Below are 16,408 nucleotides of genomic sequence, written 5' to 3'. Positions count from 1 at the left end.
GGTTTTTTGAAGGTGAACACCAAACACCGAACTAAACTAGTTCGGTTCTTTCGGTTTTGGTTTCTTGAAGTTCGGTTCGATTCAGTCCGATTTTTTGATTTTCGGTCCCTACTCTAATAATGAAAGGAGAAACAAGAGAATTTGGAAAAGAAAAGGTGAACTTGTAGTAGTCCCTTGAGGTACCATTCTTTATGAAATCCTGATGTTTATTCTCATTTCAAATTTGAAAATTTTATTCCCTCATAAATTCAATTTTTATTGAACAACATATTCGTGTAATTCTACAAATGGGTTACGAAGAGAGTAGGATGTACGCAAATCTTGCTTCTATCTTTGTGAGATAAAGAGACTGTTTCATAAACTCTAATTTTATTCATTCTCTTCTATTATTGAATAACCTCCAATTTGAGTTTCTTTTTCATTTTTTTATCCTCTTGAGCTTTAACTTGGGGATGGAGAAGGAAGTTCATAAAGAAAAAAGAAAAAAGAGTGACAGGATAGGGGTGGGGATTGCTTTGTAAACGATGGAGAAGTTGTGGACAATGGGATTCTCGAAACAATGGAGTATGAATGGGACAGGTGGTTGGCCTTGGACCCTCGTTTAAGGGTTCGTATCCTTTCTTGCTTATGGCCATGGAATAGAAAAATTCTTTGTCTCAATTATACCAAATAAATGAATAAAAGACACATATTTTAGATATAACTTTTGATCGACATCATGTGTTATGGATACTAGAATAAGCTACGTATTATAATTAATTAATATGTATTATCAATTTATAACTCGTAATTAAAATATCTGATTTGAGATTGATTTTATAAATGTTTGATTTGGAGTAAATATCAAATGTGTATGTTTTTTTTATATGAGCCTCCACCTTCTTCTTTTTTTCCCTTATTGATTTTTTTTGTTCAATAACAGTGATATTCGAGCTCTCGACTAATTAATCAAATGGTTTCTCTCTATCACCAACAAGAATACAATAATTTAATAATTACTTGCTAATCTTTTTCATATCTTGAATAATAGTTTATCTAGATTAGGTTCATGGTTATTAGCAAATTACTTAAACTTCAAGTGAAACAATACGAATTCTCGTAATCAGAGGTGGATGCAATCTTTGCTCAATGGGTTCCGAGTGAACTCAATATTTTTTACTGGAAAGTGGAAATGTAGATAATCACCAAAATTTCACTAGCTATTAGATCCCACAATTTCAAAAGTAAAATGAATTCAATTTAAGAACCTTAAAGATAGAATTCATCAGGCATAAATTTTGAATCCGCCTCCGTGCCTGAATTAGTTCTCTCTCAACCTTCACATTATTTCCCTATGGCTACGAGACGCCGAGTGTCTTTCAATTTTTATTTATCTGTTTACACTGTGTAGTGTTTATGAATAAGCCTTTAGGTTAAGAAAAAAACTTTAGGTTTAATTTCTGTGCAAAATATCTTGTAATTGGAAATTAGATTAGACATAGGAATTTCGATAAAATTCAATAGCTCGGACTACATATAAAAAGAGCAGAACATACAGGATTGCTTTTGGTTGTGTTAAATAAACTACTTTTGCATGTATCAAGCCTGCGGCAATATTATAATAGCCACCAAGTTTCATATTAGTTGTTTCTATTTTTCACTCTTTCTGGTAAGCAACCACTGAATCAAACAACGTATCTTCGATATTCCTATAACTCAGTTGAAAATCAATTGAAGTCCTAAAAGACCAACTTTCACTACTTCAACTTAACATTATGGATGTTTTCTGTCACTGTTCACGATCTGCACTGACAATTGCTTTTCATTTTCCTTTTGAGGATAATCTTCAGGAGTCAAGACAATGTGGCTGTCATGGTTCGCCAATATGTCCGCAGTGTGATTTCATCTGTTCAAAGGGTTGCCATATCAATATCTCCATCAGGAGGGACTGAGTCGTACGTTTGGGCTTATGGTGGCAAAATTAGTTTATGTGGATAATCCGTCTGGTTATTAACTCAATTCATCTTGATCCACTAAATTCGGTCCATTTAAAAGTTGGGCTGATTTGGGCTAAGTATTCTCAAATTGACTAATCAGAAACATTATCAGAATATTTGAATTTAAAACTTTTTCTTTTGATATGTTATGCTGTATATAACTTTAATAAAGGGAAAAAAGAGTTTTATTAATTTTGGTTGGTAATAGACAAATTGTAAGAAACAATCAAAGAAATGAAACTTGAGTGGATTGGTTTATAACTCATTATTTAACTCATCTTAACTCAACCCATCTCAGCTCAACTATCTTTTGAGCAAGACAGGACAATTAGTGACATAGATAAAAATTCAATCAGTTTTGACCTGTCTAAATTTGGCCCAAACCACCTATTTGTCACCCCTCATTGTATCACTTTCAACATAAAGAGTTGGGGTAAACCCTGTGGCAACAGTTGCTTTCATAAAAATGTGATCATCTCATTTACAAGACACTTTAACTCTAGAGCCTGACATAGATTTTTTCACTTGTTCACCAAACTTTCTAGATACTCTCACATTAAAATGCATCACCAAAATTTAGTCGGAGCAACCGAGCACTCCGCACTCAGCACTCTGCAGGTGACATTAGTTTCTTTACTAGATAGTAGATATTGCTCTTAGATGCAAATGAGCGGTTTGAATTGAATTTGGGCGGATCAAGATGAACTGAAGCAATAACTGAATCATTGTCCAACCTTACCTAAAGTTTATATGGCTTAAGACATATTGAATCAAGATGGGCTACACAATAAATTATAGCCCAACCCAAAACAATTTGCCAGGGTGGAAGGCGCTGTTTACATTAGTAGTCATTTTTTATCTTACACCATAGGCAGCAAAGTGACCTTTCATTTTAAGTAAGGGCATGTGCCTCCCTTCCAATGGACTCTAAAATTAATTTGCAAACCTGGCCATTAATAACAAGAAAGTGACATGCATACTCTTTAAGAAAAATTATAAAATACGGCAGTTTCTTTTTGCCAGTGCGTTTAAGATCACCGACCATATCCAAACAGCCAAACTCACATTAATGGTGCGGCCAAACACTTACCACAAAAGTAACCGTTCTTCAAAAGGCAACATAGGTACCACATACTAGCAAGTAGCGTCTTTTAAATGATTGATCTGTCCATTTATATGTGCATGAGTGCATCGGTCGTTATTGCGCGTTAGCTGATAAGTAAAAATAATAGACCACTTTATTGGTGCTTTCAATTTTAGTGTAGCCTCACTTACTCAACTAGAAAATGGTTCAAACTGGACTGAAGGGAGGAGGAAAAAAAGAGGAATGCATTCCGGTGCGATATCTCCAGTTTAGACACCAGGCGCAAATTAAAATAATTGACTTCTCGTCCCATATATAGTTAAGTTTGACTTTCATCATAAGGTCTCATCAAGATGAATTTGGCTTCTATAATGAGAATAAATACGGTAAGTTATATTAGTTAAATTCAGGGCAAAGAATAGATTCTATTCCATGCTCGTGTTCATGGCATCATCCGTTGCGTATGGAACTGGATATGGACGTTAATGGCATTGTGTTAAAAGTGACAAAATTAGGTTGCATGGATTTTGCCGTTTGGGTTTATAATAATGGTACTAACTACAAGTTGACTAAAACATTACTATACAGTACTACAGCAAAAAGTGTTTTAATGTGACGACAAATGACTCATTTTGGATAAAAGTATGTGGAGTCGCATCAAATTGGCCGCTAGATGGATAAATGTCATTACAAATATTGACCATCACTATCATGCTTAATTAGTTACACTTACCATATGGTTGCTTTGGAGCTTATCCAAAATCTAAGGTTCCCAGATTAGGTGAATATGCACGAATATATAATATGGATACTTCCACTATAATGGAAATGCACGAATATGTTTTATATAAACTTTTGTGAATTTTTCAACATAATAACTTTGTCCAACTTTGTCAATTTGATATTTTCAAAATTAGTAGTAATAAACTTCGAAGTTTAAAAATTAAAGGCAATCTTTTTATTATTTAAGTTGTCTTATAGTTATTGTATCTAAACACTTTCATTATTTTTACAAATTTTGTTTCCCTTTTTGAAGAACAACTCAAAAGCTATTTTAAATGTTAAAAAGCTTTTGTTTTATTTCTTAAAAAAAGAGAACCAATTCAGACAAACACAATGTAATAAATTGAGAACTTATTTTAAATTAGATGGTACTACCAATAATTACATAAATATGTTACAAATTGTACCATTATCTTCTAAATTGTTACATTTCATTTGTCAAAAAATACTAAAACATGTAGGATATGAAAATCGAAAATATTTTCATTAATTGAATTTTAACTTTTAAAACCACGTAAAATTAATGTCGTACCAACATAAATAAAGGAAAAATAAGGACCCGTTAGGCCATGAGAATTTTTCACATTTTTCCTAAATTTTTTTCACTTTATTTGAAAATTAAAGTTTAAGCATGAAAATTCCACATAAAACTTTAAGTTATATTTGGAATTTAAAAAACCATTGAGGAGGGGGTATAATTTTTTGTAGTTCGAGTTATTGCGAATTACGACCCCTCCAATTTGTAAGTTTCGAATTTTCCGCCCTCATATCATTACCCCTTGCGATTCTCAGGAATCTCATCTTTCTCTCTCGATCTTTACGGCTTTAAATCTGTATCTTTTGATCTTAAAAATCCAGTGTTTTCACTAATTCGCTCCAAAACCCTGTAATTAATTCAGTTTAGGGGTTACAGATCCAATATGTTTTGGAAGCTCACTAATCTTTCTTGTTCCCCGGTATGTACTCGATTTATCTACCTTTACTGTTGTATTTCAATTATACCAACAAATTGTCCTCTCCTTGTTAGATTCAATTTCTTTTTCCTAATTAGTGTTCAACGAGTTAATCTGGTACTTGTGTTAAGGCTTGAACTTTCGTGTTCATTTATGAGTGGGAAAAATTGGTGTAAAAATTTGTAGTATGTTGTATTAGGAGTTGATTTCTTAGATGGTCATTTTTTTGTTAAAGAAAATTGTAATCAAGAAGAAAGGCGACTTTCTTACTTAATAACTGTTAGTTGAGTGACCATCTGAGAATTCAACCTGTGTTTTAACTGTGTCAAACGTATGTAAATTTGAAAGCTTGCTCACTGGATTTTACTTCTCGATTTTGTTTAAGTCAGGTTTGCTCATTATATTTAATTAATTACTGCGGCCTCACTTTGTTTGATTAGTAATTTGAGTGGTGATGTTTTTTTTTTTGATTAAGCACCGGGTGTCCGGGTCTCTTTGAGCCCCAACTAATCCCGGGGGTGCACAGGCCCTCGGCAAGGAGTTTCCCGCAAGTGCACCACGGGTAATTCAGGGTTTTACCCCAGTCCGATGGCCCTCAGAAATTGTTTGCACCCAGTGGGTTTCGAACTTGAGACCTTGAAAGGGAGCACCCCAAGGCTCAAGCCAATTACCACCAGGCCAACCCCTGAGGGTTGAGTGGTGATGTATTTGTTAAGCAATATTTGATGGATGAAGTAAGTTTATTAGAAAACGCTGTGGGAGTCGTTAGGGAATGGTCACATTAAGCGAATTCAACATCATTAGTTTCAAATCCAAACACAAAATTCAATTAAAATAAGATGATGTTTTTGTCAGTCCCTAGAACTATTTTGTTGTGTGTGTTTATTAGATAAATTTTCAATTTTCTGTTTCTTCTATTGAGAATGGACATTTATGAGGGTCTATGTCATTAATGAGGCGTTTGGATATGTAGTATTTTCAGAATTGTTATTTCTTGATTGCACTGGCAATTGTCACCTGCTCGTCAGATTCTCTCATTATGCAACTTTCCAATATGTTGATGATCTTGGAAGGCTTGCCTTTGCAGGCCACATCATTTTCATAGTCCTTTTTAGTGAATTATATGGCAGGTTGCATTATTCTTCTCAATGTTTGGCCATTTATTTTGAGGCAACATGTCTGGTCATTTTTCGTGCAGTATATTTGTTAAATTAACTGCAATATTTATTCATTGCATTTAGCGATGAAAAAAGTGCTATTATTTCGTTGCTCTGAGGTTTGATTTTCATTCAAACTTGATGCGCTAATTGTTAAAATATATTTGCCGTGTAAGTTAGGTCGAAGCAGTGTTAGACAAGGAAAACTTCACATTGGAAGAGCTTCTTGATGAAGAAGAGATAATCCAAGAATGCAAAGCTTTGAATAGCCGCCTGATAAATTTGTAATCATCATCCCAGCTTTAGCTTATTATTATAAAATCTGCAGTACTGTTGACAGTGTCAGTTTGACAATCAATTGACATATTGTTTCCTGGGAAGAAATTAATATCTTAACCAAGTATTAGTTTCATTAGTAAACCTTACCTTATCAAACAAACAAAAAAAAAAAAGTATTAGTTCCATTAGGAACTTCAAAGTTCGTTGACAGACTATGGTTTTGTGATTTCAGTTTGAGAGATAGAGCTCAGGTTGAGCAGTTACTGCGATACATTGTTGAAGAGCCTTCTGAGGATGCCGATAGCAATGTGAAATTTAAGTAAGTTATGACATAACTGAGCTGCAATTATCATGTCATCATTTATTAAATGTACGTGCGCATCCAATATTTGAAAATTTGACGGGACTTCTGAATGCTGTTTCACGCTGTAGGTTTCCTTTCATCGCATGTGAGATATTCACTTGTGAAATCGATGTCATCCTTAAGACTTTAGTGGACGATGAAGAGGTACTGTATTCACAATTTGCAGTTTTATGCATAAATAATGCAGTTGCTTTGTTCTGATAATTTGGTCATTTCTCTATTGTGGTGCAGCTAATGGATTTGCTCTTTTCGTTCTTGGAGCCCGACCGTTCTCATTGTCCGTTGCTTGCTGGGTATTTTAGTAAGGTATAACTTGATTCATCCACATCCGCCGTGTATAAAAGAATTCCTTTGTCCTTTGTTGTTGAAATGATATTTGGCTGAAACTGTACTTGGTTTCGATGCACACAGGTTGTGGTGTGCCTCATGCTGCGGAAGACTATTCCACTCATGAATTATGTCCAGGTTGGCCTGATAAATTCTATGAATTTGGTACTTTGTACAGATAATTGATACTTGTAGTTATCATTTTTAGCTTCTTTTTGTCTACTAATACAGAATTAAAGGAAATATTCCATATAACCAAATCCATGTTGTGCTCTCTAAGATATATTTTTTCCTGGTTAAAGACTTATATGGTAGTAGAAGGATAAGTGTTAGATTTAGATAGTGGCTAATCTTTCTTTTATATACAAATTAGTATTGGAATACGTAGGATTCATATAGCCAAAACTAACTTTGTTTGGGAATTGAGGCATGCTGTGAGTTCCATGTTTGCTTAAACTATATATGGTACAACCATATGGGGCCCCTCTTGGAATAAATTTTGCTTCACGCATTTTGATTATGGGAGGTATATTAGAGACCATATCAAAGTTTGCAGAATGCTGACATAGAAATGAAATTGATTTAATGTCTAAGGGCACAGCTTTACGACACGTAGATTCTTGGTGTTTATGCTTTTTTTTTCCTCTGTCCCCCCTCTAATAATCCGTATTTACATTGATTTATTGTTTATCTTTTTTGGTTGCAGACCCATCATGATGTTTTCCGCCAGATGGTGGATTTGATTGGTATTACATCGATAATGGAGGTTTGTAGCCTGTTTTTCCATTTTACCATCGACCACTATCTTTTTTATTTCTGTTTCTAGATTTGAATGTATACATATATATATATATATCAACTGAGAATTACTTACCGAGAAAAAACCTTTTCCTCTGATGAGATCTTTCTTATAGGTTTTGGTGCGACTTGTAGGCGCTGATATCTACCCCAATACCAAGGATGTCATGCAATGGTTGGCTGACAGCAACTTACTAGAAATGATTGTGGATAAATTGAGCCCCTCTGTAAGTCCAAAATAAATAGTGCTTTTTTGCTTTGGTTCTGGTGATATATAATATAATGCAATTGAAATTATATAGATTCTCTATGTGTTGGGCATGTGATGCATTAAGTACTTATGGTTTTCTAACTTGATTCAGTCATTGTATTTTATTGTTTTTGTCTCCCTGGTTATATTATCTGTTGGCAGTGCCTTTGCTGGTGATCTTCTACTGCATGATTTGCTGGTTTAAAATGCTGGTTTGTTTCTTACTGAACAGTAGACAAAGCGTGAAATGACTTCCTGGACTTGGGAGCAACAGGAGTTATAATGTGCTAACATAGTTGATAGGAATTTTCTACTGCTAAGGCGCGATATGAAATTCTGTCCAATTTCAGGATATAGAACATACTACTATAGTTGATAGGAATTCAATTACCTACTCCTGAGGCCTTTAATTCAGACACCAAATCCTCTCAATTTTAGGTTGCATGTTCCTTAAGCTACACTGTAGATTATTTGAACTGGCTTTATTTCTGACGTCCTTTTCTTAATATTTGTGGATCGCAGTCCTGATGTCAGGATTGCTGAATGCAATTGAACAACCTAGTCTTCTACTGAATTGTTTCTGGCACACTTAGCTTAGAACATTTTTGACGTAGTGTTCTCTTGTCCAGAGTTCTCCAGAAGTACATGCTAATGCAGCAGAGACACTATGCACAATAACCCTAAATGCACCATCTCCTCTTGCTACTAAACTATCTAGCCCAAGGTTTGTTGGACTTCTCTTGATATTTCCCTTAAAAATTGGTTTTATTCCTTCTGCTGAGGTATATTTATCATTTATTTCTACTGAGAGTTGAATATCATCTGTATTTCTACTGATTAATTTATACCTTATTTTCTTTGGGTGTAGTTTTGTTGCAAGGATATTTGGTCACGCCCTTGAAGACTCACACTCAAAATCCGCCCTTCTCCATTCATTATCTGTATGCATATCTTTGCTGGATCCTAAAAGATCAATTCCATCTCCGATGATGTATTCTTACCGCTGCCAGCATGTTTATGAGTCATCTGTATGTGTCAATCCTGAGACTATCAGTGCAATGCTGCCCAAACTCGGTAACTTTCCTGTTTGGAAATGTGTACAAAAATTTGAATTGCTGCATACTTGTTTAAATGTAACCCTTTGGAAATTATATTAAAATTGTGTAAAAAGTGTAGGTAGTAAGGACGTATGAACACTGAAAGCTATCAGAGAACAGGCCACATAAGAAACATAATGCTAATATTAGTGATTGTTGCTGATGATTTTTCTGGCCGGTCTCTCATTATGAAAGTTTTAATATATATGTCATTTATGACACAGGCAACTTGCTAAAGCTGTTGAACATATCATCTGATGACAAGATTCTCCCTACAACATACGGTGAACTCAGGCCGCCTCTAGGGAAACATCGGTTAAAGGTTTGCTTATTTACATCGTAGAGAAAAAGAGTTGATCGTTTTTGTATCCATGCCCAATTTGATAGCAATCTCTGAGAAGGATATGCCAAGCTAGAAGTTCCATTGTTATGGTTTTCCTTAATAGTTTTCAAGGATCGGCTGTTTTTATATTTTTGTTGCAAGCAGTTGTGAAGTCCGCTTGTTAGATTTGGTGGATTTTTTGTCATACATTTTGCAGATACTAATCTTTGGCTAGTGGCTTAGAAAATAGTGCTGGCATGAAATTACATGGAACACCTGTTTGCTTTCATTAGGACTGCGTCTTTGTTGGGTTGATAATCTCGGCTGATTCTTCTCCTCTTTGTATCTTAGACTGCTTTACTTCTTTATTGTAGATTGTGGAATTCATTTCTGTGCTGCTAAAAACTGGCAATGAAGTTGCAGAGAATGAATTGATCAGCTCTGGGACAATCGAGAGAGTCCTGGATCTTTTTTTTGAGTAAGATTCTGCCTATGCTTCCGTACTCTCAAATTCGGTGCACAAAAGCCTCTGATCTTGTATTGTTCACTTTCTTACTGGTTTCTCTTTGATGTTCTAACAAGTTGGATAATTGCTATATAGGTACCCATATAACAATGCGTTGCATCATCACGTAGAGAGTATAATAAACTCATGCTTGGAAAGCAGGAACAGCATCCTTGTCGATCATCTTCTTGAAGAGTGTAATTTGCTTGGAAAAATTCTTCTAACGGATAAACAGCCCACAATTTCTGGCGGTGAAACTCAGGTTGATCTTAGCGAACTGATTTCCTTTTCTTTGATGTTTTTAGGTCTTGCAAATTTATGTGCTCTTTTTCTTTTATAGTTGTCCCAACTTTTTTATGGAATATGAATATGTTCGATAGTAACCTCATGTTCTCATTGAAATTAAATAATTTAAAATTTTCAAGTGTGCTTTTCAATTGATGCAGCCCACTTTTCCTGCTACTGGTAAGCAAGCACCCCGAGTGGGTAACATAGGGCATCTGACACGGATTGCTAACAAACTTGTTCAGTTGGGTAGCAATGACAATCGCATTCGAGAACATCTTGAGGTGAGTGATAGGGTGATAGCTTTAGAATTTGTTACGTTTACGTTTGATGGAAGTTCAATACTGAAGATTTCTTAATCTAATTGCTAAAAGGTTCTGAAGCTTTAAATGTTAGAACTTACTATGTGTATCTAAGCACTTCCTTTCTCAAGAGAGCTTTATGATGGATGCGGACAAATAATTCTGAACATACAAATACCTACTCACCCAATGCCCCAAAGTAGAAAATTTTATAAAATTGAAGCTTGGTTTGTATCTGAGTTCTTGGGAGGATGCAGCTAAATGGATTTTTTCTTTTTATGATTATAAAAATGGTTTGCTTAAGCATTATTTTATTTTTCATGAGTTGATATTCATTTTGTTAAACGAAAATCCACTCTTAGTTTTTATTTTATTGGCTGTATATTTTCTGGTGCTGTATGTAAAGATTGTATGCTAAATCTCATTGCTTTCCTCTCTTTGTCGCTATTGTTGGCTTTTGATTATAATTGTGTAGCTGGGGTTGATGCAAGATGCTTTTACATAGTATTCCCTTCAATAACTATTATATGGCATATGGTTTCGTGCACAAGTTTCAGCTCTCGCTTATGCTGATGTGTTCTCTTTACTCCAGAAAAATATGGAATGGAGTGATTGGCACTCTACTGTCTTACAGGAGCGTAACACACTCGAGAATGTCTATCGATGGGCTTGTGGGTATGTTTTGTCTCTTCTGATTAACTTGAACTTTCTGTAATGTTAGATTTTAAATTCCGTAATATGAGGTACCGGTAAGTGAACTTTTGTTTGGAGGAAGCAATCACTTGGGAAACATTCCTGGCATATTTTCATAAATGTTGACATCGCCCCTAACTGAGCTAGGACATAATTGAGAAGAACAAAGTGAAGAGATGTTCAGGGTATGAGAAAACAAAGATCTTTAAAGTAAGAAACTACTTTAAAAGTTCACGCATATTTATTGTCTTATACAATAGACATACTGTTGGGTGTCAATTGTCATAACGAGCACTCTCTCTGTAGTACTTCCTTGTTCAATATTTGAATTTTCAAATAGTTGGTGAGAGAATTAAAAAATAGGACAGATAAGAAATGGCTGGCTTAAGGTTGAATATAGGGAATAAAGATGTGCTTTTGTTGGTCACAAGCTGACATGAATCTGTCCTTTGATAAGCTTCAGTACCACCTAGATGTCTTACAAAAGGAAATTTCTTAAAATCAAGAAGCAGAGCACTTTTAGAAATATACTTAAAAAGTGATTGTAAGATCAGCTTATGTTTTCTCACCTCCTCTGACCTCTCCCAGTCCTCCTCAGTTCCTGCAGCAAGTACTACAACTACGCCTCAATCCCAAGCTTGCTGGGGTTGGCTGTCTGAATCCTTAATATCATAAATGCTCTGTTTGGGTCCATAATATTTCACAATACTCCATACTTGAAGATTATCTAACTCCAGGGGTTCGCTACTATACTCTTAACGGTTATATTTCTAATATAATAAGACTCTTCTAGTAAGCACTAGTCTTCTAGTTTGTATCACCTATATGGGTTTTCGACTTCTAGTTGGAATATATTCATAATGAACTTCCTTATTTGTGTATAAGCAGCCGGCCAACTGCATTGCTAGATAGGACAAGAGACAGCGACGAGGAAGATTTTCATAACAGAGATTATGATGTAGCAGCTTTAGCAAACAATCTGAGCCAAGCATTCCAGTATACCATATATGATAATAATGGCGCTGAAGAGGTAACCGTTGTATCTCATACCTTCTAGTCATGCTCACTTTTCCTAGCATTTTCTTTTCTTGTTGCGGAAAAGAAGTTTGAGGGTTGGGTGTAGGTAGAGGAGGGCGAAATTAGGATTGAATTTTAGTCTAGCTTGATTCATTCCTGGTTTTTCTTGCATTTTTACAGGGTCATGGAGCTCTTGATCGAGATGATGAGGTAATAATGTTTTCCTCATGTTAACTTTCTTCCTTTTAGATATGAAATGGAATAGTTAGAAAAATACACGGTGAATTGGCAACGGTCTTGTGTGAGATTCACTTACCTATTTTTCCGCATCATATGCCTTAGTGTTCATCACAATGTTACATTTATGCCACTGTAGGATGTATACCTTGATGAAGAGTCTGCTGAAGTTGTCCTGAGGTTGGGAGATGACCAAGGGAGGTGAGTTCTAGCTGTCTTTTCTGAAGGAAACTTGTGTGAAGGGAGGACTCACTTGAGCATATTTACTTTCAGTTATGTTGATATATGTACTAAATTAACCATAGCAAAGCAAAATCTAAAAGATTAGGTGTGTTTTTATGTGTTAAAAGTAGGGTAGCTGAGAGAAAACATTTGTTTTCTAATAATTGTTTGACCGGAGGAGTGCATGCTGTTGTATTTCTGTGGCATCTTTTTTTCGTGTGCTAATTTTTTTTTTTTTTGAGAAAGGTAACAATAATGTAACCCCACGATGCAAGTAAGTCCCAAATAACTCGATATTTATTACTTCTAGAGGATGGGAGGACCATACATCTTTTACTGGGCGTCAGATGTATCTGAGCCACATACGAATACTGAATAATGTGTTTTAAACGACGTAAACTAGTATATGGTCTTATGTTGAATATGTTGTATATTGAAGATGAGCAATGTCAATGTGGTAATTGTAGGCTACAAAGTTATTATCATCTGTCAGTTTCTTGGCATCTGGTATTATCTGGACCTCTTATCTTGTGCAACAGTTCTTTTTCTTAAAATTTTAACAACAACCTTTTGCAGCAATTTGTTCACAAATTCGGATTGGTTTGCTTTCCGAGATGATAGAACTGGAGATGATCCCAAGAGCACCTCACCTACTGAAGTGATGGAAGAGATTAACCTTGATGGAACAACAAATAGTGGTAACAGCAATAGCGATGATGAGGTGGTAGTTGGAGAGCAGGATGAATTGGCTGAGAGAAAAAGTTCTACAGATGGAGCGCCCAGTTCTAGTTCAAATGCCTTAAATGGATTTGGTGGAGCCAATACTGCTAATGGTGGAGCCTTCTATCAACAAAAAGAGAAAGCAGGTGTGTCACGTGACGGTTTATTCCAATTTGAGACGTCAGACAATGATAACCCGTTTTTAGACAGGCCTATACCTGAATGGGTTGCATGGGGAAATGGCTCAGTTGGTGGATCTGTGAATCCTTTTGCAGATAATGGTGACTGTAGTGGCAATCTCGAAATTTCAGGGGAGGCTGCAACTCCCTCGATTAGTTCCACTTCTTTTAGTGGTGGAGAGTATATTCCAAATGGTGTATCTACATCTCCGGATTCAGGCAAAAGTTCATCTGGATCTGATTCTAGTCAGAAAGCAGCCGCTCTGCCTTCTTTGTTTGAAGAGGATGTGGAATTTGTTGGCGTGGAATTAGAGGGTACTGAGAAAGCAATGGAACATGCACTTAAGGAGGGGACTGTTGGGGAAGCAGCTCCATTGAAAAGGAGCGTAGCTCCTAAGATGTCAGAAAAGGATAGTACAGATGAGAGTGGGTCAGGAGTGAAAGAGTTCAACGATGCAAACTATTGGAGAGTCGACCAAGAAGTTGCAGTAGTGGAATAACTGTGGAATTGAGGTGATCTTTATCCGAATGAGTGAAAGAATTCAATGATGCGACCTATTGGGGACTCATACTGGAATAACTGTGGAACTCAGTTGATCTTATCTGAATCTGGAATTCAGAGCTGATGGGCAGGAGGATGCCGGTTTGCAGTTTGGTGAGGTTATACAGATGTGTACAGTGTACTTTGTGTTTCAATTGGGATCAAACAATAGGATAACATATTGGTTGTTACTGATTAATTATTGTTAGTCTGTCAAGGTTTGCTTTTCATTAGAGAGAATTTTGGTTTTTCAATTTTTGGAGTCTTCTAGTTGTATGGATTCTGGAGTAATTTCGATTATCAATAATTATCCTAATACTTTTCTTCACTAACTATCCAGTTTTAAGGCGCATTTGTGGGATGCTGATTGAAACAGTCCATTGTCAGCTTCTCTGCTTTTCTCTGTCCCTTGCTATAATGGATGAAATAGTTCCATCTTCAGCCTGATGATTTCGATTGAATAGAATCAAGGTAATTAGATAAAACATGCGAGAATCATTCTTTGTTCTAGCAATTGGGTTAAATATTAGTCGATGCACTAGGATGACAAGGTCTAAATGATACACTCCTGTGTTGGGAATTCAGATCTATTTAATTCTCATCAATTCTGTAGTTTCTGGAAATATAGAATTCATTTTTGAAGAAGTTGTGAAACCAATTTTTGAATTGAAGTTACAAATCATGTGTTGACTTGAGTTGCATACTGAAATCAATTCATTCTTCTAGGAAAGGTGTAAGTATCTTTATTTTTTATGTACTCCTATATAATTGTGTGGTCGTAATGTATACATCTCTTATCAAGTCAAGTGTGGTAGAATTCACTTCCAGAAAGTTGTTATTAATAACTCTTCACTGGTTGGCACGGAAACTGCTTTAGCCTCACAACTAAAAGGACAAAATCAGCCCTGAACCATCTCAAATAGAAGATTCTAGACCACAAAATTGCTAGTACTACTTATATAAATGTTGCTATATCCAAACCCAAATTCTATCTTGCAATAAAATCAATCTAGGTTCTGGAAGAAATTAATTTTTGCGAAAGATAATTGTAGTGGTGCTGAATGATCGATTGGGGAAGAAGGTGAGAGTGAAATGCAATGAAGATGACACCATTGAAGACCTCAAGAAACTTGTGGCAGCACAAACAGGTACTCGTGCCGATAAAATCAGGATTCAAAATTGGTACACTATATACAAGGATCATATCACACTCAAGGACTATGAATTCATGATGGAATGGGTCTCCAACTCTACTATAACTGAAAATCAATCTCTGTTTATCAATCTACTTTTATCCCTAATCGTAAAACATTCTGGAGGTTTTTTAGTTTTTCTGGTTTATGTGTTTGGCCTTTGTTTGTTGAAATTTACGAGTGTAGAGCGAGAGATGCAATGTGTATACTGCTGTAATTCTTCATTATAATCTCCTCCTTTAGCATATGGTAGGAAATTAGTGTATTTCAGATGTAAGGCTTGTGATGATTCGTCTGATTTTTGGGAAGGCTGTCAACTGTTCCAAGATTATGGGATTGCAATTGTTAATACATGCTACAATTCTTTAGTGTGATTTGCATTCCGCCATTTAATTTTGATCTTGTTAAAAAACTATGCAAAAATAACTGTTCGCAACAAATTTTCAAGTGCCGAAAATTAACTGCAATAAAAAATAAAAGAAAAATGTAATTTTATTTATGAATCTTGTGAGTACAATTCTGTTGTTCTCTTGATTCATCTCTCCTAAACGTCTCCGTGATTCGAGGGCCTTCGGTAGCGTATTTCTCGAATTACAGAATGATTTGAATCTTCTAGAGATGTATTTCAATCCCTAGGAATGTCGAGCAGTACTTTGTCGTTTGTTTGATCTACGGAAAGAACTCCGTTGAACACTCTAGAACTATGTAGTCGATGTAGTTGCTTTTTCCGGTGCTCACTAAATGTCCTCAGAAAGTTATGTAAACCTCTTATTTATAATTGTAGGGAGTAGGCAACCCAAATTTAGATGAACTCTTTTGACTCATTCTGATTGGTTGATGTAAATCATCAAGCTTATCACAATACTATGTGATAAGGTTGCTTGTGATTGGCCAAGACATGTCATTTTGGATACTTGACGATTTTTGATTGGTTCTTGTATTTGTCCAGGATTGCCACATCATTTGAGCACATGACATCATTTTGTTGGCTTTGAATTTGACTAGAATGTCATGTCACTTGACACGTGGCATGAGTTTGGACCTCAAGATGGAATGGACCTTGGACTTGAAAATAATAACATGGACTAAATTAATTTGTAAAGTCCATATTAATTATTCGACCC

The 16,408-nt window shown here is 35.5% G+C and overlaps 1 protein-coding gene and 1 pseudogene across 1 annotated transcript; both read left to right on the top strand.

Moving 5' to 3' along the window:
• The first annotated feature begins 4,518 nt into the window (after positions 1-4,518).
• On the top strand, positions 4,519-14,419 carry LOC132605020 (uncharacterized). Its single transcript, XM_060318344.1, has 19 exons — positions 4,519-4,799; positions 6,134-6,237; positions 6,465-6,551; positions 6,665-6,740; positions 6,828-6,902; positions 7,008-7,061; positions 7,630-7,689; positions 7,838-7,948; positions 8,601-8,695; positions 8,840-9,045; positions 9,293-9,390; positions 9,765-9,868; positions 9,992-10,157; positions 10,342-10,464; positions 11,075-11,157; positions 12,064-12,205; positions 12,373-12,402; positions 12,569-12,630; positions 13,228-14,419. Exons 1-19 carry the CDS (start codon positions 4,764-4,766, stop codon positions 14,048-14,050), a joined length of 2,535 nt encoding a protein of 844 aa, XP_060174327.1. The 5' UTR covers positions 4,519-4,763; the 3' UTR covers positions 14,051-14,419.
• Positions 14,420-15,124: 705 nt separating this feature from the next.
• LOC132605031 (ubiquitin-like protein 5) lies at positions 15,125-15,652 on the top strand (annotated as a pseudogene).
• Positions 15,653-16,408: the final 756 nt, after the last annotated feature.

The sequence above is a fragment of the Lycium barbarum genome, chromosome 1 (assembly GCF_019175385.1).
Source record: "Lycium barbarum isolate Lr01 chromosome 1, ASM1917538v2, whole genome shotgun sequence".
NCBI lineage: Eukaryota > Viridiplantae > Streptophyta > Magnoliopsida > Solanales > Solanaceae > Lycium > Lycium barbarum.
The sequence above is the reverse complement of the archived record's forward strand: the minus strand, read 5'-3'. Positions and strand labels throughout refer to the sequence as shown.